Source organism: Symphodus melops (assembly GCF_947650265.1).
Source record: "Symphodus melops genome assembly, chromosome: 13".
NCBI classification, from domain to species: domain Eukaryota; kingdom Metazoa; phylum Chordata; class Actinopteri; order Labriformes; family Labridae; genus Symphodus; species Symphodus melops.
In genome coordinates this window covers 16973470-17000518 of record NC_136703.1, presented here as the reverse complement: position 1 = coordinate 17000518, position 27049 = coordinate 16973470, and the positions used below count along the sequence as shown (strand labels likewise).

Here is a 27049-nt window from a genome sequence, read left to right as displayed (position 1 = left end):
AGCCACCTGTGATGATCAGGGCACCTCAGGGGACCCACACAGTGATGCTACAGAGATGGTGAACACATGGTGAGTGTGGAGGGTAAGGTTTCACAATGGTTCTGTTTGAGAGCCAGTTTGAATAAAGAATGAAGCGTGTTATCACAAACCGTTTTTTTTGTTTTTGTTGGAAACCTCTAAAAAAGTCATGTTTATCTAAAAACCAATGCATCTCTGTCTAATTAAAAACACCATCATAACGCCAGGTGAAACTTTTTTTTCTGCCTATAGCCTATAGTTTAATTGTATATTTTTATAACTAAAAAAGTAGCCTATCAGTGCATTCGTGAATTATAGGAAATCTGCATAATATTGTCAAAATCTATTTTCCCTAAATCTCCAGATGATGGTGCACTTGGAGTCGGTGATACACATTGTACACAATTATATTAGCCTAAGCTACTCCAAACCGGATGGGGGTCTGAGGATTTTTGTTGATTTCCAAATGTAACATTTTTTAAACCAACATGCAATGAAAATGATATAGGCCAAATCTTTATACACGCTTGAGGGCTGATATTGATATTTACCACTAAGACTCAAATCTGTCGATTAATATAATAGAACCAATTCAAACCTATTATTTGTTTAGAACTCAACATAAACAGGAAAAAAAACTATAAACATTTAGGTCCATTGATTTCTGAAAAAGTCAAAGCACCGTTTCATCAGAGTGGGAGGGCTTAAAGGGAGCTAAAGTAGCGCAAGTGATGCTTGCAACTCTTGTTATGACTGCAAGGTCCTGTTTCAATCACTGGCGTCAGACGGACGCTGGACACGAAGTCAAACCTTTTCCAGCTTCGCTTCAACAACAACGTAAATATTGACTGAAACGCGGAGCATTACCGAGCTACTCCACGGTGCTTCACGTTGAAAGTCCTCCGCGGGACTTAAGGAAATCCTTCGCCATGTCTCTTTGAGGTTTCCGACGGATTTTTTTTTTTCGCTTTTACTTGCCGACACTTGGCGATACAAGGTTTCCTCTATTATATCAAAGACAATCGCATATAATAGACTAGTCTGCGACCTTCATTACTTTCTTCAATGGTACATATTCTGGAATACCAAATAATTTACTTCATATTCAGGGTCCTTTCCAACTTTTTTCCTTTTTCTTTGAATGCGTTGCAAATATGATGATGTCACCGACGCCACTTTTTCCTGAAGTTATGGCGGAGCACAACTTTTCTAACTCCTCTTGGTAAGCATACACGGGCTACTGGCTCCTAGCATAGCTAAGACTTAAATGCTAACTTTTAACTGTTTAAAGAAGCTTCTCCACACGGCACAAACATGTATGGTTTGAAGGAGTCACATATTTGAATAAACATTTGAATTTAGCTGTGCAGTGAAGTTTAACCACATAGCTCGTTCGCCTCTCAGGGGCCTATACGGGCAATTTCACAGTAATAAATGGATCTACGAGGCCTTTTTAAAACACACGTAGCTACCACTGGCTTATTTCGTCGTGAAAACCATGAAACACATTTCAGTAGCCTTGCAGGCTTATTTTACTCAGTTTGCTAAGAAGTTGGATTTAATAGCGACTTTTCAAAAGTCGGTTTAGTTAGACCTTCTAACCAAACTCTCATAATGTATACTAACCTGCTGCTGACATTGAGCTCACCTACATGTGTGACTTTTAATGTTTTAATCCAGTAGGTTGATAGAAAGTAGATGCAGAATTTAGTGCATGCCTGTAAAGTTGTGGTTGGTTATGCAGACTGGCCTGTTTCGTAGAAGAGATCCAAGCAGACTGTAGTAAAATCAACTTTTCTGGGACTCACTACCTTACTGTAGATACCACTGTCTGAAGGCAACATAGCCCTTGTTTGCTTGAATTCCTCCAGCATTGTGAAAAGGCTTACATTTCCTACAATAACTTAAGTTCCTGCTTTCTCAAAGCCACTGACATACCGGTTATGTGTGCTATGACTGACAGCTAACCACTAACTGCAGTAAATCATCTCCTCACTGTGGCCATGTCTTTGTCTCAGGTAAACCAGAGATAATGAGGAGTTTAGCTTGGAGAAAGTATACTCCTCGAAAATGACAAAACAACAATCAATGGTACTTACCCACATTTTGTACTCTAAAGGAAGAAGGGAAAAAAAACAGCTTATGTGTTTGTGATGGGCTAATAAGCAGCCACTTCAAAGTTTACAAAGGTTGTTTTGTAGGAGCACAAGTGTTTAGTTTTTCAACCGCTACATGTTATTTTTGTTGTTGTTGTTTGGTATTAGATTGTGTTTTTAATCTTAAACCGCACGTTAAGAGATCTTCAGTTGTAGTTGTCTGATGCCTGACCATGCAGGGAGGGAGAGATCTGTTGGAAGCACACAGTAAATAACACAGGTGACCTTTGTGGCCGGCCTGAGATTCTCCAGCTCTGAGTGGATTAGTTTGTCTACGTTGCTCTGCTTCTCCCTCTCAAATCGAAAGGAGAGGAGAAAGGCTATTTATAAGTTTTTAAAACAACAACAATGTGGTGCTCTCAGTACTTCTACTAAATTAGTAGTTAGAGTTTGTTAAGCACACAGGGGCAAATAACAGGCCAGGTTGTCCTCACGTCTCACGTCACACTTCTACTAGTGTTCTGATAGGATGTCAAATCGCACAAGAGGGTTTGTTTCACTCGGTGAGATTATGTTTGTGGATTACAACAAACGAGTTAATAATACATGCACTTAAATCCGTGTTTGATTTGCTCTTTTTTTCTCAGCTCTGGAAACTTTGATTTGACTGACTTTCATTCAAGCCTGACATTCTAATGATAGATTTCCAGTTTCATTTGACGGAGGATTGGATGCAAACATTCCCCTGTGAAGACGATGGAAAACTATTGTGGATGAATGAAGTAATCGATGGACGCTGTGGGCTACTAATATGGTTCGTGCATGTGTTTTTTTGTGTTCTTGTCAGACCACTGCGAGTATTTGACTTAACTAATGGAGCACCTCCAAGGAGCGTGGAAGACCCTGAGCAACGGCTTCGGGATGAAGGACTCTTCGTTTGAGGGCCCGTGCCTCTCGCCAACCATGGTCCAGGGTTTTCCCTGCCAGCGACGCTCCTCAGATGACAGCAAGATGCCAGACTCCAAGACGAGCAGCACTATCCGCGTCTACCTCCCAAACCAGCAGCGCACTGTGGTGAGTCCAAACTGGCACACTGTTTGCAATGTGGATTTTCAGGCTTCCTGTTAGGCTGACGGAATAGCTGTAGTTGTAGTTACCCATGAGCATCAATCAGTCTTTGTTTGTGTAGCACCACTTCCCAACAATTTTTCTTTCAAGACCAAACTTAAAAAAAAAAAACAACAACATAAGAAATAATGATAACAATCCAAAAAGGCATCAATACATTTTCCTTCTCCACCTCGCAGGTAAATGTGCGACCAGGTCTGACTCTGTACAGTTGCTTGATTAAAGCATTAAAGGTGCGAGGTCTGCAGCCTCAGTGCTGCGCTGTCTTCAGGCTGCATCCAGGACAGAGGAGGTGAGCTCAGGTCAAAATAGTTTATCAGTGATGAGACGAACAAACCTGTTTACCTTCCGGCAGGTTCTCCTTCTGTCATTTCCTGAAGACTTTTCTCACATCTTCTGTCCCAGTAAAAAACTCCGGATGGATTGGAACACTGACTCCACCTCGCTTATTGGGGAAGAGCTGCTGGTGGAGGTCTTGGATCACGTTCCCTTGACAACACACAATTTTGTGAGTAGCTGAAGCGTCCATGATATTACCCTCACGCTCAATCCCTGCAAAGTGTCACTGCTTTTTTTTTTTTTTTTAACTGTTTCTTCTTTTTCAGGTTCGAAAGACATACCTGAAACTTGCATTCTGCGATATTTGCCAGAAGTTTCTTTTGAACGGTTTCCGTTGCCAAACCTGCGGATACAAGTTCCATGAGCATTGTAGCACCAAAGTACCCACAATGTGTGTGGACTGGAGCAATATCCGGCAACTTCTGTAAGTGTCTTCACCCTGACATGGGGATATATCATGTCAGCGTGTTGTGTAACACCGGTTTTTGGGGATGGAAATCTTATGCAGTTGCGTGTTATTTGATTGAGCACGCAGACTGTCCCGCTCACCGTGTACTGTGAGATGTTCACTGTTTGTCTCCATCTTCAGGCTGTGTCCTACACCCGGTGAGAGCTCCGGCCCGTCACTGCCCTCGCTGACGTCTCGTCGAATGAGAGAGTCCTTAACGCGGTTTCCAAGGTGAGGCAGCATGATTAGTCTTCATCCTCCTCCTGATATTGAAATTATGAGACGGGATACTCCGCCTATTGTCCTATAAATGGAGTCTCAACCTCAACAAAAAAAAATAATTTCGCCGCCAGCTGTAGTGCTACAGGAGGTCATAACTGCAAGTTTAGACAGGCTGTCTTTTGATTGCGGGGAGTTTGTTTCTGCAGGTTAAGGTAGCCGCGGCTATTTTCTCTCACTCGCCATGTTTGACCGCAGCACAGTTGTAGTAATGTTCTGATTTGTAAAGAACCTTAATTAAATCCCGTTTTTAATGGCGTCCTCGGCTTTATGGAGGCTTACAAGTCCAAGTGCTGATGTAACGAGAGGTGTGAAAAGAGGCTGTTGTTTCAGGGCCGCTTAAAGCGGTTAAATTTCGTTCCTTTTTCTGCCAAATTAGAACTCGCCAAGTATTAAGTTGTTCCATGCAGAGCGATCTCAACCGCTCTGTTGAAACAACGTTTCTGTTGAGCCAGAAGGGGTTTGATCTCGAGGAGTGTGATCTAATATGATCTCTGTTTGTATACGTCACTCAGCTGGAGTTTCACTGTCCCCGTTTTAACCAGCAGCCACAGTACTGTACAGCTAAACGTTTAGTAACAGGAGCTGGACCAGGACCTTTGGTTCAATTGAGTACTGAGAGTTGTATTTATAGACGAGGCAAGACCGTTCTTTATGTTTTGTAAGTTGAGAGTCAGTCATTTGGATTGTTTGCAGATTGACAGATAACAAAAAGAGAAAACAGATGATGCTTCAAGTTGAAAAAAAGCTCCTGCCACACTCCACTTTATCAGATGTCTGAGATGGGTGTCAGCCGTGTGCGTGCGCGCGCTTTGAAGCAGCGACACAAGACGCTGCAGACGTTTCACTGCTCAGTTCTAACCAACGATCCCTGTGTCCCTCTACAGCTCAGCCCACCGATATTCCACCCCTCATGCCTTCAACTACACCACGCCCTACCCACCCACGGGCGGCGGACTCTCCCAGAGGCAGCGCTCCACCTCCACGCCCAACGTCCACATGGTTAGCACCACCCTGCCTGTAGACAGCAGCATGATCGAGGTAACTACACACCATGCGGTCCCCTTAGGTACTCCTGCAGGTTCGAGCCACTCCTATAAATATCTCCCGGCTGATCTCTCCCTCCTACGTCGTCTCAGTCACTTCACCGAACTTCACCTTGCTTTGTTCTCTACTTCTTCTCTATCTCTACCTGGACATGGTGTAGACTGTTTTATGCAATTCCCCCTGATAGCATCTTATTTTAGCACTTTAGAAATGTGCAACTAAACTTCCCCTTGTTCTTCTAGTTTCTGCTTTTCACCGCCAATGTTCTTGCATAATCAGCACACTGGTTTTGCATGCTCTCTTTTAAATGTTTCCTATATTCTGTCCAGGTATAAACCTGGGCATCACTCTTGTTATTTTTTTTTTCCCCTCCTCACTTTCCTTTACTTGTGTCCTCCTCCTCCTTCCTTCCCCCTCCTTCCCTCTGTCCTGACTGGCCTCTTGTATTGTACCCTGCTGGGGAGTAGCTAGACTGCCTGCATACCTTCCCCAGCTCGTGGTGCCATAGATTCTGGCTGAAGAGGAAAGTAGGTATTGTGCACTTCCCCCAGTCTTATGTTGAGGCCTCCTCACCTGACAGTCCCGAAAAGGTTAGAAAGCAGTGTTTGTGTGAGAGGCATGCATTGCAAACAGGTTATTATCTGTATTCACATCTTTAGAACTGAAGTCAAACCATGAGTGATAGAGAAACCACATGCGGCGCTCTTTGAACCTGCTGACAGAACTGTCTTTTTTTTTTTTGTGTGTGTGTTTGTGTCTCTGTAGGATGCGATGCGTGATCATGACTCCGGTAAGTGTTCGCTTTGTTTTGTGTTGTTGTGTACTGAAGTGCTTCGTCACACCTACAGCCTAGAACTGTCTAGCTAATCTGTGTCTTTTTTCCAAAATGGGAATGGGCTGAAACTCCGACTTTAAATGATTAACTACTGATAATCATTAGATAGTAGTGACATTTATCTGTATGTCACAGGTTTTTAATGCCTTGTTTGTTTTTTGTTTGTTTTTTAAGATGTTGTAAAATTCATAGATGGCTTTTTTTTTTTTTTTTTACCCTTAAATTTGACGTTGTACGTCATAGCTCCCTTTTCTGAAAGGAGAGTTTCCTACAAAGAAAGGGGATGTTTGCAGTATTTTCTGTGCCGTCTATAAAGATTGACTAACCGGGCAGAATACCTCGAAAATGCACTCTAAAAGTTTCCTCTTTTTTTTTTCCGCTCTCAAGCAGCCACACTAAATATTCGTCTACATAGAATTCCATTCGTTCATCTCTGGTGAAACTTGAGTCTTTTATCCTGAACAGCTTTCTCCTCCTCTCTCCTTGAAGCTGGCAGCTCCCCTAACCAGAGCCCTACTGGCTGGTCCCAGTCTCAGTCTAAAGCCCCGGCACCTTCCCAGAGAGAGAGGGCCACATCCTTCAACACTCAGGAGAAAAATAAAATCGTAAGTTTTAAGCCTTGTTGTATTCAGCAATAGAAAGTAACTGATAACAAATAAATAGCTTGGAGTTTGTTTTTCAAGTGTGCACTTTTTTTCAGTTTTCAATCTGTTTTGCTACATTAAAGGTTTCATACATACAATGTTAAGCGAACAGTCCTGATCACACAAAGTGAGCGCTTCATAGTGGGAAGGGATGCAGTTTGTTTGGCTTCAAGTGGGCTGCTCCTTCCACTTTGAGAACTGTTGGATGCACCTTAAATAAACACAGGTTTTGTGCACAACCCGGGTTAATATGCAAAGTGATTAAACGTGGACACAACCACAACATTGCACAACCACATCAGCGTCCCTATTTTGATCGTTTCATTTCATAACCTCTTCATCACGTGATTGGTTCGAGTATCTCACATGAGTTGCACCTTTTTGTTGTTGTTGTTGTTGATGATCCAGAGGCCTCGGGACAAGAGGGACTCGAGCTACTACTGGGAGATCGAGGCCAGCGAGGTGTATCTGCACTCCCGCATCGGTTCAGGCTCCTTTGGAACTGTATACAAAGGGAAATGGCATGGTAGGAATGTGTTTCTGACGGGGGCAGGGCACCTTTGGGTGTAGCTCTAAACACTTTCACTTACATTAACATTACAGTAACCTGACACATGGTTTAAAAGTGACCTGTGTGCAGCTTCAAGTGGATTTTACTGGACAGCGTGTGTAAGCAGAGGTTTTGTGTTGCAGGCGATGTAGCAGTGAAGATCTTAAAGGTGACTGACCCCACGCCGGAGCAGCTCCAGGCATTCAGAAATGAAGTGGCAGTCCTGAGGTGAGAAATGACGTGGACGCTTTCGCTGTCTTCTCGGTGAATCTTCTTCATGGTAAAACCGTTCTCTTATCTTTTTGTTTCGGTCATTTCCTCTCCCCCCCCCGAAGAAAAACACGACACGTCAACATCCTGTTGTTCATGGGCTACATGACGAAAGACAACCTGGCCATTGTGACCCAGTGGTGTGAGGGCAGCAGTCTCTACAAACACATTCACGTTCTGGAGACTAACTTTAAGATCATCCAGCTCATGGACATCGCCAGGCAGACAGCTCAGGGCATGGAGTAAGTTCTGAAAAATCTGAGATAAGAAAGAAAGAAAAAGAAAAAAAAAAAACATGACTCTAATCTCTCCTCTCATTTTCAGCTATCTGCATGCAAAGAACATCATTCATCGCGACATGAAGTCCAACAGTATCCTTTCTTTTTGAGGTTTTCACTACGACCTTTTCTCAGCAGTCGAGTCAGTTCACCGTCTCACACTGGTCAGCTCTGTGTTTGCTGGGCTTTGATTCCTTGACAGCAGCGTAGACATCTTCTTGCATGAAGGGCTAACCGTGAAAATCGGTGACTTCGGTCTGGCCACGGTGAAGGCCAGATGGAGCGGCTCCCATCAGGTGGAGCAGCCGTCTGGATCCATTCTGTGGATGGTCGGTATCACATCTCTGCATGAACTACATTGAAACACTGCTCGTCAGTAAACATAAATAAAAGATGTCAAAACAGTAAATGCCATCCTTTTTTTGAGTTTATTTCCTCGTCTGTGTCCGCAGGCTCCTGAAGTTATCCGGATGCAGGATAACAATCCCTACAGCTTCCAGTCCGACGTCTATTCCTATGGAATTGTTCTCTTTGAGCTCTTGACGGGAGAGCTCCCATACTCCCACACAGCAAACAGAGATCAGGTAATGTCTCATCATGAACACATGCTTGCTGTGTGTTGGGTGCAAACGGTGCAGATAGATAGATAGATAGATAGATAGATACTTTATTGATCCCGAGGGAAATTCAAGGAAATGTTGGAGGCATCAACGTTCACGTTTAAGGAGCCTTGGAGATGCAGGTTTTTTTTGCGCTTGGTGTAAAACAGGGTTTTGGGTTAACATTCATGTCCTTATCTAGAACCACAGTGTCATGGTGCAAGACCTCAGCCAGTACAAAGACACTAGGCTGCTGTCTGAAGGGGGTAGTGGAGCTGGCCTTAGGCCCAGCATGGAACATAGACAGGCACAGTGGAGCCACTGGCCTAATTTTAGACCGGGTAACACAACCCTTCATGTTCATGTATGAGAAAAGGGGTGCATGAGTGCCCGTATATGCAGCTCTGTGTTTTTTTGTGTGCGTCATGCCCGGCTCCTTGTTCAGTTAGCTCTCTTCAGATTTTGATGGAGTGCACGATGTGTTCACAAAAATTTGATCTGCTCCTGTTCCCCAACTGTCCTTGATACTGCAGAGTGACTTTGTGCTGAGCCGAACCGGGAGCACAAAGAGTACTCTTGTTATCTTTTTTTTTTTTTTTTTTTTTTCCTTTCTGTGCAGCGTCATACACTCATGCCTTCACAATATCCACATGAGCATCAGTGCTTTTGACCTGTCACCTTCAGCGTATGGTGCCAAAGTAGATTTATTCAGCAATGATGCACTAAGGCTAATTGCAACTTGGACCACAAGTTTAATTATCAACATTTTAGATGATCAGTGTTCCACTTCCTACCTGTGGCTCCGCCCTTGCAGATTATCTTCATGGTGGGAAGAGGCTACCTGTCGCCAGACCTCAGTAAGCTCTACAAGAACTGCCCCAAAGCCATGAAAAGGTTGGTGGCCGACTGCATCAAGAAGTCCAAGGATGAAAGGCCACTTTTCCCGCAGGTGAGTCCCTCTCTCAATAGTTAGAGTCAAGGGAGCATTTTCTTTTAGCTAATCCCTATTTATTCTCTTTGTCTTTAGATCTTGTCCTCCATCGAGCTTCTCCAGCATGCCCTCCCTAAGATAAACCGCAGTGCCTCAGAACCGTCCCTGCACAGAGCCTCTCACACTGAGGATATCAACGCCTGCACTCTGACCTCCACCAGACTGCCTGTTTTCTAGAGGCTCCGACTGCACTGCCCCTCCTCTTCTCCTCTTTGAATTATCCAAAATCACTTTCTCAACCTACAGGCGCCAATTTAGATCTAAAATTGTACAAGCAATCATACATGCTGCAAACCCATGCTAATCAATGAAATATGTAAAGAAATGAAGAGAGGAGGAGGTTCGTCTGAGATTTACAACGGGAGGGAGTGCAGGCTGGCAGGAGATACCTCGAGGAGGTCCCTTGCTTTATCGCTGCAATTATAAAGAAGTTTGCAAAGGCTCCATGGTGCCGATGCATTTGGTAATGTAAAATGCATTCGGTTTTGTAAATACGTGCACGCACACCTACCTAATACGACAATAAATGAACACTGAAGGAAGTCAAAGAGAAGGACAGTGTCTTTTTCTCTTGACTGGTTCTGCGATGTGAAGAACAGCCTTCTGTGTGGCCGTCCTGGTTTCTGATGAAGAGGACCTTTGAAGCTTAAATGCCTTAAGAGGAAACAAAGCCTGGACTTAGATCCCGCACAATTCACCTCCTCTCTTCATCACAAACAACCGTTGGATGTAGTCCGTTTTGTTGCACAGTAGTGTTTTTTTTGTTTTGTTTGTTTTTTGTTTTTTTTGCATTGTCTTAAATGATAACGGAGTAGATATGGGAAATAATTGTCTTTTTGTTATGTTGTTCTTTTAATAGTCTTTATTCTTTGGGTCATTCTGCAGGAATTCTAGCCGGTCAGACAGCGAGCATGAGTAGTGATGAGGGAAAAACTGTATTCGCACAGTTTAGCAAAAGTTTTATTCCGACAGTCTCCTCACATTAGCTCCACTGCTCTGAGTAAACGTATCTGTAGATTACCACACACTCTCATCTGTCCTCACTACAGGAAGGTTACCAGGAGCTGGATATTTGGTGGTTGTCTTAAATATTTAAAATGATTTGGATACTAATTTGTATTTGTTTATCATGTCTCTTTCAGGAGGTTAAACGTTTTATTGTGAACTTGGTGAGAGAGTTGTTTATTCAATATTTTAATAAAATTAAGTTAAATTCCTTTGCCAAAAAAAAAGTTTATTTTTCTACTTCTGTCAAACACCATCCAACAGTTGAGTAACATTGTTTGGTTTCCTACTGTAGATAACCTGATTTTTAAAGAAGTAATAGAAGCACGTTAGGCGAGCAGTTGACACCAGATTAGCTGCTTTTCTCCTTGTTCACAAACATGGTAAAATCCCATACATGTGCAAGACTTTGTGGCAGGGTGTAATGTTTGCTGTAGCAGTGGCAACGTGGTGTACCCTCACGGGATCCAGTCCATACACGCCAGTGAGGTATTCCAGCATTGGCTGATGTGCACTGCAGAGCCACTGGCAGTATCAGTGGAACAACAGTCGTTCAGCAAGGGAGGACGTGGTGGAAAGAGAGGACAGTTCTATTTTGTTTAAGTGTAAACATCCAACGTGTAAATCCTGCTGAACCGGGCTGCTTTACTTGTTCGCTCCTTAGAGCAGGTTTATAGTAAATAAATGAACATTTTTTGTGACCTAAATATTGAGTGTAGATTTTCTCAAATGTTTTTCAATGACAGATAGTCCTGTAGGACTCCATCTTTTTAAATCATAGGCCTCTTTAGAGGGGAAAAATGGGCTCTTTACAAAAAAGAGCTGGACAATAAGAGCTTCACCATTGGCTGACCGCTAGACGTCTAGTTTTACAGCAGTTTTGTTTTATGTGTTTATGTGTTCTATTTCTGACAAACACACTACATCCACATCCTACTGTAGCTCCACCTAGTGGGTGTCCCTCCACTTTGACTGCAGTGTTGTATTAGTTGCAGTGGAAAAAACATCAAACGAAAACCAGTTTGTTTTAACGGTAAACAGAATCACACATAAAATGAATTGTCCTGCAGATTAATAATATCTCTGAGGCTTCCTGAGGGGATCATTAGGCTGGAAAAGGTAAAAAAAGAAAATAATAATGCAAAAATATTCTACAGAAACAGTAAGATAATAATAGGTGGTTGTTCCATAAGCTTGACACGTTTATGATGCAAATTGTTCTTAAAGTTTATTACTGATTGCACTGTTAAATGTAGTTGTGTTAACGTGTCACGTCATTAGTGTCTAAAAAGTAGTGGTGGATTTATAAAGTAACAGTAACAAGAACAACCCAGTTTAAACACCATGACATTGTATTCATGACAAACTCTGTACTCTGACAAAAAACACCGAAAGGAAAGGGATTTTTTATTTCTAGCCAATAGCTAATGTGGATAACAAACAACTTCAGTCTAATTTTCTGCATTAAAAATATCAGATCTTCTATTTGTATAACAGTGCTCGACAGAAAGCTGTTGCCTCTCTCTAGTTTAGCCTCCGTCTGGTCATAAAAACCCATCAATTTGACTATTGTATGTTTGCTATTTTCTCATGGGCCTACAAGATAAGGTCACATTTTTATATCATGCCTTAACTACGGATTAGAAAACATGAAACAAATCCTAAAAACAATGTTTCATAAGACTGTTTTTAAAATGCTTGTTTTCATTTTTTGACAGGTAAGGGCAAACTTAATCAGTGCACACATCTAATTGTGTAATCGCATAAGACAGACCTACAGTATGAGACGGACAGTGTTTAGGTCTTTTTGTCCCTACTTCACCACTAGATGGCACCACAAAGTTCTGTATGACATGTTTATAATGATGTAAAAAAAAAAAAGCTTTGCTTTTTTATAATAATATTTAAAAGCTGCATGACTATACATGCCAATCATGGATATCTATGTTTACCTCTCTGCACCTTAAATCCTCCTTAATAATGTGGATGGATCCTCTTGCACTGTGTTTTTCAGCAGATGGCCTGTGCTCAGTGCCCCCATATAGGGCACAAGTAGTTTATGTTGCGCAGCAGATTGGCAGACAGCTGGAAAGAGTCTCGACGGAAGCTCCTCAGCTGGAGCTTCAGGGCCCAGGAGTAATTCCACCTTAGTTTTTCAGTGACTTTTACCAGGCCAGACCTGGCGGCTTGTTATAGGGCAAAAGCATCAGCACCATCTGGAAGCCAAACAAATGCATAATGCTGAGCATCATTTTTGTCCAGAGAAGGATGTTTGCTAATGTTTGTTTAGACAGAAAACATGAATCAGCTGCAGCAATGTCCTAAGACTTGGAAAGGTGTTTGATATGTGCTATGTAAATAAAGCTGCCTTGCTTTGCCTTCTCGGGAAAAAAATAAAAGATGTGATGGTCTTACCTGCTGTCGTCTGATTCCAGTACATGAGACATACAGTAGCAGCGATGTTTGCTCGCGGTAGAGCCTAGAGCGGCAGCTATGGCACTTATTCATCCATCACGACAACACTGAACAACAGAACTGAATTAGAAGGAGATCTTTTTTAAAAACACATGTACCAAATTAATGAAGCAAACATCTTATCTGTGTTAGAACTCAAAAGTTAATGAATAGAAGGTGTGAGAACAAAATGTAATTCCAAGTTCACCTCCTGCGCTTGTACAGGAGGGTTCGCAAGGACTCCATGAATCTAGACTTAAAATGATTGTATTGAGTAACAGGAATAAAAGAGGGGATAATCCAAACAACAACAAACACACTACTTCTAAGACAGTGTTTACTGAAGATAATCACACAGTGCACATTAAACATATTATTATTATTGATTGTCTCAGCCTTAGAGGGTTTCACATGAATTAAAGAAAGCAAAGACTAAAAGCTACATGTTGGTATAAGCAGTAGAATTACGAAATAATCATTCTCGTCTCTCTTTCACGCTTGGTGCATATCATGTCATTGATAAAACATTATTTATACACCGTGTGCAAACAAGTACGGCAATCACACTAAAGCTTCTTTATTCAGTGCAGAGATAGGGGCTTCAAACTGCGGGTGGTCTCAGTCTTCTCTGTCTTCTCTGGTCATGTGGTAAAAGGTGTATTTCAGAGAAAAGCGCTGATCAGGGCCTGGAAGCCACTGGAAGACAAAAGAATGTTGACTGTGTGTATAAGTTATTATACAGCTTGTTCTCCAACTAATGCAGCAGTTTTAAGGTACATTGTACTTAAGTTAGGGGATTGATTTTTACATTTTCATCATGGTAATGTTCTTAAAGAGAAAGCTCTCAGTATCACATAGTCACCACATTTAACCTTTAACAGTACCCTCAACTTAAGTATACTGTTTATTTACATTTGTATTTACTAACCACACATAGAGCTGATGTAACCACTGAGGTGTATGAAGTGGCCACAGTGTATGTAGGCTCTAGTCTGTTTGTAAGTGTGTTGATCATACTCTGCTTAACCTTCTCAAATACAATCCTTATTTCAACACTCAAAAGCAAAGCTACATATCCCAGTTTTTCTTTGCATTCTCTACACAATTTTTACCCTTTAGGTTCAGGTGTTTCAGCAGCACATGATACTCTGACAGCATACAAAGACAGGATGATGATGACACACAGTGTAAAATGTTACCCTCGTTTTTTGTTTAGTTTTACATTTTCTCAAAGCTCTTTTTATTGATCAATTGAACGTGTAAGACAGACACTGCAAAATAAAGTCACCAAATCAAGCTGAAGGAATACATCAACACAATGCAATTATCTTGAACACAAACACAGTTAACAATTCATGCATTGGAAGCCATGGAGTGTGTGCAGGAGAGAGAGAGTGTGAGTGTGTGTATCCTAAAGCTAACTTTTGGTACGGCCTCCTCTCTGATATGTGAAATTATTGAGCATGATTGTTTTGTTTTTTAATAGTAATTTTCACAACATACACATGAGAACACTCCAAACAAATATATTGCAAAGGAAGCTTTATTGCCAGTGACAGAGGGGAAATATCCATAATAGATTTTTATATTATATTCTGATCATAATTTAAACAGTCTGACACCGGATTTAAAGTACATATATTTAGCAAGTTATCATGGCCCTTAATGGTTACAGTCCTGTTGTTCTGAACATATACTTTATACCGTAATACAATGGCCAAACAACATCGCAATTTGTCAAATATTCAATCACCATCACTGAACCACATCATGCAGATATTACAGACTGGGGTACCTCTGCATGTCCCTCGCTTTGGGAAATAAAGTAGCTCGGCGTGTCTCTTTTAAAACAGAACAACACATCCATATAGCCTCAGGCATGGCTTTAACAAGGATACACTCACAGATAAAATGGCACTTTATACAAGATGGGAAAGAAGGATTCACAGAGCTTGCTGAAAAGATCTTGATGCTGTTTTTTGGGGGGTTTCAGATAAAAGGGAATGGCCATGACAAAAGCCACTCAACGACAAGAAAGTGATTGTGACGTTAGTGTGACAACATGTGTAAACAGGTCAATGTCTGGATGACTATAGCTTTTTGAATTCATTTGATGGAAGATCTGATTTGAAAAATAAAATAAATTACTCGGAAGTAAAGAAAAAACAAAACAATGACTTTGCACTTTCCATCAGCTCACTGGAAGAGTGTGATCCGCGTAAACGTGTTGAATTTTTGTATGGCAGTAACACAGTCCACATGAAAACTCAGAGCACTTGTATTGTTGTCATGGCAACACCACCACGATAGCTGATATCCAGTGTGAGGGCAGCATGGAGGAATGGGGTGGGGGGGGGGAGTTTATATCTGGCATGATAATATATTATATACTTTTTCCCTATCAGCTGTAATGTCGAGTGACACAAAAAGACAACATTTGGAATACAGCGTCCATTCTCTGGTGTGTAATTTACAACAGGCTGTTTGAAAACATAATCACCATCTTGGAGCGCTGTTCTCTGAAGAAATCACACACACGTGACTACTGCAGTTCCCCTGTTGATATTTACAATGTGGGATACTGGAGTGCAAAGACTGATTCAAAGTAGATTTATTCTTTGGTTAAAAATGATACATATATATTTAAATTGTGTTTGCACACCTGAACAGCATTATATATGATAAAATCTGAGGTTAAGCTATTTTATTTATTATATCTCTATCTATAAGTAGCCTAAGATCACTCTAAATAATCTCTTTTCTTGTGATGGCAACATTAAAGACAAAAAAAAAAACTTTAACAAAGGGCACATACTGAATGTGTGTACTGTGTGTGTTTGCAGGGTTATGTATGGTTATGAATGTATGTTAATAAGTTCATGTAACCATAGGAGCCTATATTATATGTATTTCTTCTGACACATTCACAATGCATGAATCACGGGGAACACAGCTTGGGTAAAACAGGGATGTTACATGAACATCCCTGCGAATCAGACATTAACAACTGACTTACACCTGCCTTTGTTTCAATCATGCAAACAAAAATAAATATATCTATTAGTAGAAGTATGAAAATAATCACCACTACAGCCATACACACTCACATACTGAATACCTATCGAGATATACACAAACTTCAAACTGCACAATAGTCCACAGTTTGAACAATATCTAAAGGTACACACCAAAATAGAAAACGGAAAGAGGGTAGGGGGCAAACAAAAGGAGTCATAGTTGGGTCAAACAGGGAGCACGGAGCAGCACTGGACTCAGTGTAGGCACAATCTGCTTTTACATCATCAACAACAGCCCCAAAGAATACAAAAAAAGAAACACAGCTACTACTGAAACTCAGGTGACCAATACAAGCACACAAATCAACAGGTCAACAAGTAGACAGTACATTTTGACACTGCATAGAGTTAAAAACACAGTCCAGGCCAGCACTCAGCTGTACCAAGCTCACGTCACCGAGATCTGATTTTGGCTGTTGGCATCCATACACTTGTCTGCGCTTGTGTTCAGCTAAGGTACACCTTTGTTTCCTTGACTCTGAGACCGCCCCCCTTTTTTTCTAGGGTGACTCAGTTGGCCTGGACTGGTTTTGGACCCACTGCAACGCCATTACAGTCGAGAATGTACTGCAGACAACCTTGAGGCGGGCGTCCGGCACCGTTTTTAGTAGGTTCACCGACAACCTCTCCCTTCTGGCCAGCTCCCTGTAGAGACAAAGAAACAACTGATTCAGCAAGAACAAGATGGTTTTTTTTTTATTATTCTTGTGGTGAGTGAGTTCTAAAACAGGTAGATCCTTTAAATACACAGGTGTACATAACATGCACAATCACAAATAGGATATCAACATTATAACCACCAATTAGTAAAAGCCTACAGAAAGTTCCTTCACCTGGGATGGCTGTATGGTGGTGGGTCTCTGGGGAGCATTTGTGTCCCTCTCTGCTGATTGGTTCATTTCTACCAGCACCATGTCAGCGATGAGCTGCCTGTCCTCGGCCTGGTGCTCCCCTACCAAGGGCATAGCAGAGCCCACCACCTACGGCACATGGACGACATCAGAGAGAGAAAGAGAGAGAGAGGGTGTCAACAGCACTCTGCCTCATGTGAACCTTTCTTTATATAATATATGCCCCATTTAATATGGATGATACATACTCCCCGTGACGGACTTGGCAGCATTTGTACTTTTACTTAACATTTATATTTAGTATGTAACGGACATTATTATGAAATTCAACTTTCAAAACGGATTCTCCTCGATTCCTACCTCTGTGATGTAATCTTTGCCATCTTTCCCATGGATAGCTTTGACTGCACAAATTTGCAGACCCCCAAAAATCTCTGAGCATGTGTCCACCCACAGCTTGTACCTGAACAAAACAATCAACATGTGACTCACAAGCAGCAGCAGATTGCATAGCTGCAGCACACTCTGATGATCACCTGGGCTCACTTCTACTGTACAAGGTATGAAATAAACAGATTTTATGATCAAATTGATCGAAAACGCCATAAAAAAAAAAGAAACATTTGATTTTGTATTGAGGACTAATAGTGAACACATACCTTTCAGTCATAGCCACCTGTTCAAGCATAGCTGAGCCAGTATTGGTCTTCCAGTTGCCAGATATAGATGTTCTCCTAAAGTGTGAAATCCAACCAAATTACAATTCACAATTACATTTCTCACCCGCTTGTTAAGTTGGAGTGATTAAGTGTTTTTATACATACATGTAAGCCTTGTAGTCAGTGCCAATCTTCTGGATTCTGATGTCGTATTTGGAGTCAATAAGCGGTTCTGTGGTGGTGTACGTCTGCGTGAGAGCCACAACACTGGCTATGTCCTGGAACTTACTGTGATTGTCCACCTTCACCTGTACACAGATAAACAGATGTGAGGCAGGACCGGGCATAGTATTTAAAATAGAACGTGGTACTTCATTGATGTCTGCTTGTTGGTGAAAAAGAATTTCCCCTCGGGGACAATAAAATAAAAAGTCTAAGTCTAAGGAACAACAAGAATTATTTTGAAAATACTCGGATTGTTTCGAATGGTCTCAAGCAGAATTTTTACCAAAATGATGCACTTTTTATACCTTTCCGATGCCAGAGTGGGCATGTCCGATCTTCACGACAACAGGGAACGATGGCATGCTTACCTGAAATAAGAAAGAGTTGTTTTTATTCGAGTCAGTCAAATTCTGACATTAACTTTGTTGCAGTAGAAAGTGGTTGATGCAAAGATAGTCACCATTTCCTTGTAGTTTGGGTAAAATGTCTGCTCAATCAGAGGGAACTTCTCAGCGCCAAGCTTCCTGTGAGTGTTGATTAACTGGGCAAACTGGACAAACAAAAAGTTAAACTAATTTAACACAATTTATTGATTGCTTCACGGAGTAAATTACTGAGAAAACATCAATCAATCATTTTCTTCTCTTTCTCCTCTACAGATCTCCCCTGCTGCTGAGGGCTTACCGCCCAAGGCTTGTCACACAGGTTGTAGATGGACTCGAGGGAGTTGATGCTCGGGACACCTCCGTACTGCAGACCAATGATCAGGTTGCGAAAATCCTCATTCTGGGTCATACTGAACGCATGTTGGCGAATGAGAACAAAGTCTGGCTTGAACGACCTAGGAGATAAAAAATATAGCAGATATGTGACAAAAATCTGCACAGCAAAATAAAAATAATTCTAATGTGTTTATAAAAGTGCACATGGATCTGGCAGTCATGAAGGCTTTCTGCTTTCCTGTCTTCACTGACGTGTCCGTGTGTCTGTGTTTGTCTCTCACCTCATCACCTTGGTGCCATTTCGGAGAACTTGCATGTTAACGTTGCAGGTCCCGTTGGCGTGAGCCACAACATTGATCTCATTGAATTCGGCCTGAGGAGTTAAATTAAAGGCCACATGAGGACAGAGTGCTTCAACAGCGCTCTTCTAGTTTACACCAGAACTTAAAATGACAACAAAAAAACCTACCTGTTCCACTTTAATGTCATAATCTCCAAGAATCTTCTTTCCACGGAATAATTTTGCCCTGATCAAAACAGAAAAACAGAGATTTTTTTTTTTTTTTTTTTACTTTACATGTGCTAACAACTTCCTATTCCCAGCACGAAAAAACAATCAACACCAAAATCATGAGAAATATTCAATACCCTCTTTGTTGAATGTCGGCAGCACAGAGTAGAACACAGCCAAATAACACTTATTTGTGTCAATCTGGCAACAATAGAGATAAAACATAACAACACTTTTAAGGCTGTCTATTGTCATGGCAACTCACCACAGCAAATAAAAAGTGTAATTTAGCAGTTCTTTCCACCTTATCGGGATAACACAGCGAGGTAGTATGTTTAACGTGCCGACTGAATCCATTTAAATGGGGAACAAAGATACACCTGAAATGAAGAGTGATTAGGCATTTTTCAGACTCTTTGTTGTTCCAAGGCTCAAATCAAAACCACATCTGCTGGTCCAGGGTCTCCCCAGGATTTAAGCTCAACATGGATCTGACAGCACTCAGACCTGAAAACTTCAGAAGCTACACAGCGACTCTTGGTTTTAAACTGATTGTTCGATAGCTATAATCTTCTCTTAACTGATGTACAGGGACTGAACCTGGCAACATAAGCTTTGACAGTAGAGAGTACAGGGGAGATCTCCAGTCAATCAATACTCATGGGGAGGCCCAGAATGGGACCTTTTCCTTCTTTCTCCATAAATTAGTGTAAGGGAGGTTTTATTCTCGAGGCTGAACGGAGATGTGTACTGCAGTCAACTAGTGGGGAAATAAAAAGGCTCGTATTCAAACAGGGATTGATGAAGGTATGCGTTTCAGTAATTCTATTTTGCGCTCATGTTGTGGAGAATTCCCTTTCTCTTCCACTTAGTTTGTATCTCCCTGCTGTCATATAACCTTCAGTCCCTGTATATTAGTTGAGAAGGTAAAGCTGAACAATTCATCCCTAATCTAATCAGAGCATGGGGATGGATTTGGTTGTGAAGAAAAACAAACAGTTTAAAATGAATCCCAGCTCATATATCTGGGGAAATAAAAAGCTGTCTCTGTGCAGTGATAAATGCTCGTTGCCAACGTCCTGTAGATTGAGAGTGTTTTCAAAACAGGGCCCTAGACATGAAAACAGAGACGAGGCGTGAAAAAGGCAAACCTCTGATTCTATTTAGTGTTTTCTGTCTTAATCCCTGTCAGCATTGAAAGGCTGTGTGGCGCAAACACACTATTATTCTTGTGTTTAATCTGTGAAATGATCCCTGGGCCACATACTGAGAGTTGATCGTCCATCACAGTACAATAATATGCTTTTTTAGTCAGCTCACAGTGACTAGCTCCTCTGGTTAAAATCACAGCTTGTTCTGTGTTTAACATAGAGTCAGTAGTTTTTTCCTGAAAATTAAAATATAGACTTTTACAAAAGTAAAGCCTTTCAGCCATCACTCATAGCCCTCCATAAAGAGACCATGTACTCTATACTGTATTTTATTGTTTGGGTTGACTTTGGATGTTTCTTGGTGGAGAGCGGATGTATGTCCCCAAGCCAATGGCAGCTCACAGGTGAGTTTGGGATTGGATTCAATTCAGCAATTGGGCGCCATTCAACCAGGTAAATATTGTGGATGTGGACGTAGTGTGAAAGAAGAACATGTATAATCATAGGGAGGTGAATCGCCAAGCAGATAAAGTTTGTTTCTAAATTGAGGGCGAACCTTGGGTTGGCTTTCACCTGCAGACAAGGAGTTGGCCTGCTTTCTGTCTGTCAACTTTTCCATAACAACCATTTCCATTGAAGTGTAGGCACAAGCAGTATATACGTACTCACTAAACCTGCAGTGGGCGTGCGCTTCTGGTGGTGAAGGGTCCAATAAGAATGTAGTGTTTACAAGCTGCTTTATTTATTTATTGCTCTATAAGAGAGATAATTCTGCCCTTGACTCACAGACTGGCCTTCAGACTGGGCACAGAGCCTGCAGATGCTCATTGAGAAAGAGAGAGCCAGGAGTATGATCACAGATGTTTCAAATATAATCATTCATTTGTAGAAATCAATACGGGTCCTCTGAGTAGAATGACAAACAAGGTAATAAAAAAACCCCATAGAAGATTGACAATATGTTTCTTGGTTGAATTTTAAAGAACAAGAATGAAAACACAGCCAATGAGACTTTATTAATGCTTGCAAAGACAAACTACTGCCAAATTACACATTGCTGTGAGGAAAACTATCCATTTCGATGATTCACCCCCAAGCTTGGTGAGCGGGAGCCCTTGCTGAATTTTAATGTCTCATCACTTAGCCTGCTTAACATTCACGCTCACATAGGGGTAATGTCTGATCAAGGTTAAGCTCCCTATTCAGCTTCCTATTCTGGATCCAGTTTAAACAGTCCCCTCGGTATTTTTGTAGTTTTGAACATTAAGTGGCAGAATAAAAAGCAGCGTAAGCCTCTTTGCTTGAAATCTAGACAGAGAGAATGAGTAGGCAGCGCTATTAGTCAGATAAGTAAGACTGTGGAACATCTGCTCCTCCTGTCATATAGGAGTAATATATATAGCATGGCGTTCCTGGAACAAAACTAACCTCTGCAGATGACTGGCAGCTTCATCTATCAGGAAAACACACAGAGTGTAGCGAGCTTCTGTCTCTACATTGGATCTAAGCCTGACAGTTTCTGTGATTTCATCAGCACATATTTGACGATGTACAGGGAATTATTCTGCCTAAAACAACCTGTTGCACAACAATGGCCTCATTTATATCAATCTCTACAACTATTTACTCTTGTCTTCTTCGTACACTTTTAAGAAGACTCAAACTCGCTCTGTCTAGAGTGCTTTTATTGCTTGATTGTTCTCTCCTTCTGCTTGCGCTGACCTCCAGGGTCGCCGTAAACTAGAAAATGATCTTATTAGGACGACTGCAATAGTGGGATGAAGGATTATTTGACACGTCTTGTTGATTAATGCTGCTGAATTACATCAAAAATATGCAATAGTCTGTTGTTTGTCCATTTATGTGAAATAGTTATGCTTCTGTCTTGAGCAGGACTCCATAGTTTAATGATTTGTTTCTAGCTCTGGTATATAAAGGCTCATGAAAAAGATGAGAAACATTTGTTTTGACAGTCATTATTTTCGAAAAAGTATGAGCCGTCAGTGTTTACATTTTTTTGTAGTATCCAAGGTTCAACCTATAAAATGTATTTTTTTTCTCCTAATAATAAAATCCATGGTACAAAAGTAAGAGGACAGAACTGTACACAACCATAGGTATCATCACCATTAAGAATGTATTTCACACACAGACACACAGTCATGCGGTCTGTGTGTGCATAAACCATCCGAGATTAAGTCCGATGAGTAGATGCTGATGGGCGAACCTTCTGCCAGATGCAATTAGTCTCGAGGACTCTTGTCCTGATTTCATTCTGAGTACGAGTATCTACGGGTCACCATGTCTGGTTGACAGTGCAGCTTGCAGAGAGAAATCCTGAAACAGCCAATGTTATACATACAAGACCGAAGAAGAAGGTGTGAAACATTACAGAGAATATTGCACACACTTCATTACATTTAAGCCACAGTCCTCTCTAACGCTACCTTGAAATGGTATTCATTCCTCTTTATCATAGTTAGAAGTCCAAACAGTACCATTTTACCTGATTTCACACATTGTAACCACATAAACATTTACAGTTAAAGCAACAGGGCGCTGAAAGAGGCAGACATGCACCATATCAAGGAGGAATACTACTGCCATAGTGATGAACAACAACCAGGTGAAAGGCTCTCATCAACCTTACCAACAGAAACCAAACATGAACACCTCCCTGCTCAGTGGTATTGAGCAGCCATGAAAAATAGATGCAGCACTTAGCGGGAGTAAAGCCTTTGAAAGAGGTGTTAAAAGCTCCGGACTGATGGTAAACATTGCCCAGATCCATGTCGAAAGAAACCTCATAACACACATTATATTAAATCATCTATGAGGCAATGGTAATCATTTCAAAGCAGAAGCCCACTTGACATTTTTTTTTTTTTTTTTTCTTATCAAACGCAGGGAAACATCTTAATATCGTCTCTCGTCAAATGCCAACTGTGAGAATAGTGGAGTGCGGACATTATCGTACTCCAAGCCCCAACATGCTCAATATTCTCAATTAGTATGACCTTTCGGTGAATGTCAGGGTTTCAGTTTAATGCTTAAAATGGTCTTTATCTGCCAGCAGTGTTTGTATATTGGTACATTAGACTGTAATATTTATTCCAAAACAAGCTGCTTCCTTTCCAATCATAATGAATGTGGAACAAGGCTGGCATCCATCCCTGTGACAAGCTCTGATCTTATTAACATTGATCCAGGCTTCTATTATATAAATGCCAGTCCTGCAGAGCTACCTGAAATTGACACGCTGATGTCACGATATTTGTGTTCATTTGTGTGTTTTGTTGGGGTTTTTTTCCTCACAAGATACAGATAGATTTTGCGGTATATGTATTTTTAACAGTGTACAATTAACTCTAGCCACATTGGCCATCTCATGTGTCTGTTTAAAGGGATACTTCACCCATTTGCATGAAGCTTTGTATCATTAGAAACATGGTAGTAGTGTTGAATGGTCGTGAATTCAACCCTCATTTTGTCCTGAGACAAGAAAAATATGTTTTCCTTTGCCTGGAAGTTTTCTTCATGTGATGCAAAAAGCGTCATATTACATCACATGAAGAAAACTTCCAGGCAAAGAAAAACACATTTTTCTCGTCTCAGGGCAAAATGAGGGCTGGATTCATGACCATTCAACACTACTACCATGTTTCTAATGATACAAAGCTTCATGCAAATGGGTGAAGTATCCCTTTAAGTATTCGTCAGAACAGGCGACAAATTACCTTCATCAAATTGGTACCACAGGGCAGACAGTGGTTGACGTGTTTTAATACTTACTGCTACAGATTTTCTGAGTGATTTTCTTTGTATTTTCTTCAGAGCACACAAATCATTAATTTCTGTCAGGTTTTAAAGACATTTTCAACCAAAATCTTAAAATGTGTATGGAGAAAATTAATAAACCTATCTTTGACTCTGGACTCCCGATGTCCCAAAGAGAGTAAGTCATCTGAGGTGAAAGTAGTTTTCTTTCTACTGTACAGACATGACAGAGTTCTGTTTTGGAAAAATAATGGATGTCTTTTTCAGAAAAATCTACAATGTCCAGACGGTGCACGTTGCTGTGTAAAATAATTCAGCTATGCAGACAATTGATGCATCCTCCAAGATCCTTGTGCATACTTATTCAGTGCAAAATAATTCTTTTCAAGACTAGACTGACAAAGATTCTTGTTGCTACCTTTGAGTAACATTCCCCAGGGACACACTGACTGTCAGTGTCCCAGCACATCAACATGAGCTCTCACTTCCTATTCATGACACAATGGCGCTTTCTCCCAGCACGAGGAGACAAACAGCCATGCAACTGATGTTATCTATTCTCTTCTTCTTTAGGTTTTTACTTACCAATCCACATTACCACTAATGGAGCTGCATGCAACATGGGCTGCGCTTAGTAACATAAATGATCCCCTATGTTAGCGCAGGAGTGGTCATGTGATCGCTGAGCGAGGGGAAACCCCATTGATGAAATGAAAGCACTGCAGTATACATCCATGTGCATTTTCCTATTTCTACCACACCTATGGAAGTCAAATTTATGAAGAATACTACGAAGTGCTTGTCATTACCATTCACCATTTTTAACCGGTAGCTCTAATCCTTCTTTTGGTGTGAATGGTAATACAGCATTTCTTACGGTACATGTAAAAGGACAATAAAAAAACCCTTTCTTTTAATGTGATGGTGCTGCTGCTGAGAATCAATAGACCATATTACTCTAAGTACTGGCTACCAGTCTGTTTTATGGTAAGACTGGCATGCTGTACCATCAAATCCCAGCAGCAGTTCCCATTCAAATCTGCAGGGTGCTGGATACAGATGTAGTGTAATTTCATATTTCCCTCTTAGCCCAACATTCAAACAGAATCATGAGAAGGGGTAACTATTAAAAAGATCAATAGATAGACCATGTATTATTCAAGATGAAGTTTAAAACTAAGGAAGGCAGCATATTCTCTTACCACTCCTGTTGTGGTTCGTCAATTACCAGGAGAATCTTGAACTTCTTAGGTGTCGTGACTTGGGTCTGCTCCACGAGTCCTGCTGAGGCAGCTGTCTGCTTCACAACGTTGGTGATGGAGCTGAAGAACCCGGCTCCAGTGGACTGAGGTGGCTGGGTTTTTTTCTCTGGTGCAGGGGATGTAGCTGGAGATGAGGGTCCGGTTGTTGGAGACTTGGCAGGGGTGGTGGTGGCAGGTGGAGGAGGCTGAGCTTGCTCAGGCCTCTGGAGGTCTGTCATGTAGCCATTGGGCAGGTTGGAGATGAAAGTGCTGTCCGAGAGACGCCGGCGCAGATAATTCATGGCTGCAACAGAGAGAGCAGAAGAGTCAACAAGCTCTGGGTGTGGAAAATTATTCTGCAGAGGAGTCCCTGTTCTACAGCTGGTAATGGCTGAGCTCTCAATGCAAACTCCCAGCGAATGTATTCCCTCCCAGTTCAGCGGAGCATCCTCAGAGCTCCCCCTCACTAGCCATGACGCTTCACTCCCCCTCAGCCAATCACTGCACTCTCCTCAACCATTTCAATGATCCTCTGCCTGTGCCTCTCCTTCCTCCTCACGTCCTCTCCTCTCTCTACTCTCTCACTCGTGTGTTTGCCTACCCTTCCCCTCCCCCATTTTCTCCTTCCTCGCAGGCGTCATGCTTTTTGAACCACAGCATTTTAAATAGAGGGGTTTCCAGTGTAAGTGTTGGAGGGGATGCTGAGTGCTACATCATAACTGCCTGACTCCTGCTCCCTCTGTTTCTGCTGTTTTTTCTATCCATACAGAGCTGTTTAGTACAAGTAAGATGCAGGATTGAAATCTAAAATGGCTGTTAAGACTGGGGAGCAATGTTGTATGGAGGGAAAGGCGTCTGTAGCAGTCCCTTGAGCCACAAATGCATGCCGTAAACCCCTTTAACATAATATGGATGTCTAAGAGATGTGCCATACAACACTGTTTTTGAGACAAAATGGCACAATTTGTCCTCTTGTTGTAGCACAATTGACCACTATGCACGTTTACATTTTCACATAAACATTCACGTCAATACACATCAAATCCACACGCTCAAGACTGCACAAAGATGTATTTTTTTTCTATAATAAAAAAAATGTTGTTTTTTTTTTCAAAGTACTTGTCACTATAACACCACTGACTTTGAAATATTGAGAAAAAAAGGTCAATGGTACTCTTCATTAAAATACCAGTAGGTTGCCCGTACATCTATTAATTGTTGTATCAACAGAATAAAGAAGGAATGGAGGTTGTATGATGAAACCATTGCAGACCTTCATGTCCATGCAGATGACAAACCAGATATTTTAGAAATGAGAAACAAATCAATAAATCAACAACTTGCAGTGCCATAACAAATCTGGCCAATGAGCTGCACCGTTTGAATCTACCTATCTAAGGATGCATACACCTTATGACAGACTCATTGAAATCCTTATTTCTCAGCACAGAGCAACCTGAGGGTCAAACTGCTTGATGACTGTTGTCATCTACTCAACTGGTTAAAGGCGGATCTCTACTCCCTCGGCCACCGGGAGATTGAAACTGCACTGACAGGCTGAGAGAGGCCACTTTTTAATGCTGCTCTAAGTTAACTAGGGTCAAAATACAAAAAAGTCTGATAAGTAATTCGAACCGGAACATGTTGCAACAACAAAAAACATACTATCTTTAAAGCATTCCAACAACAACAAAATCAGCATGAGAATACAATATTCACAATGACAGGAAAATAAAATTACAAAGCTAATTTACGGAGATTAGCATTTCAGTGAAAATACAGGATTTCATATTCTGTTAAATACTGTCATTTTCTTTCTGTAAATTGTAGTTTTTACAGTAGCTGTGCCGGTAT

General features: G+C 41.3%; 2 protein-coding genes across 3 annotated transcripts; one reads left to right on the top strand and one right to left on the bottom strand.

The window, feature by feature from the left end:
• Positions 1-687: 687 nt before the first annotated feature.
• raf1a (Raf-1 proto-oncogene, serine/threonine kinase a) lies at positions 688-10754 on the top strand. Of its 2 annotated transcripts, XM_079358975.1 has the most exons (18): positions 688-1240; positions 2962-3188; positions 3422-3534; positions 3648-3750; positions 3848-4005; positions 4171-4260; positions 5196-5349; positions 5823-5945; positions 6121-6145; positions 6680-6795; positions 7243-7360; positions 7528-7612; positions 7720-7896; positions 7979-8025; positions 8143-8261; positions 8385-8516; positions 9346-9480; positions 9559-10754. In XM_079358975.1, exons 2-18 carry the CDS (start codon positions 2988-2990, stop codon positions 9697-9699), a joined length of 2037 nt encoding a protein of 678 aa, XP_079215101.1. In that variant the 5' UTR covers positions 688-1240; positions 2962-2987; the 3' UTR covers positions 9700-10754. The 2 variants fall into 2 exon arrangements, with proteins under 2 accessions (XP_079215101.1, XP_079215102.1); XM_079358976.1 differs by lacking the exon at positions 5823-5945 and having other exon boundaries at positions 689-1240.
• A 3754-nt stretch (positions 10755-14508) lies between these two features.
• syn2a (synapsin IIa) lies at positions 14509-25724 on the bottom strand. The gene is made up of 11 exons (XM_079358886.1): positions 25157-25724; positions 18985-19042; positions 18797-18888; positions 18478-18634; positions 18254-18343; positions 18099-18161; positions 17734-17876; positions 17569-17643; positions 17270-17372; positions 16892-17038; positions 14509-16703 (listed from the first exon to the last, which is right to left on the bottom strand). The coding sequence occupies exons 1-11, from the start codon at positions 25495-25497 to the stop codon at positions 16569-16571; spliced, it is 1404 nt and encodes a 467-aa protein (XP_079215012.1). The 5' UTR covers positions 25498-25724; the 3' UTR covers positions 14509-16568.
• Between the last annotated feature and the right edge of the window lie 1325 nt (positions 25725-27049).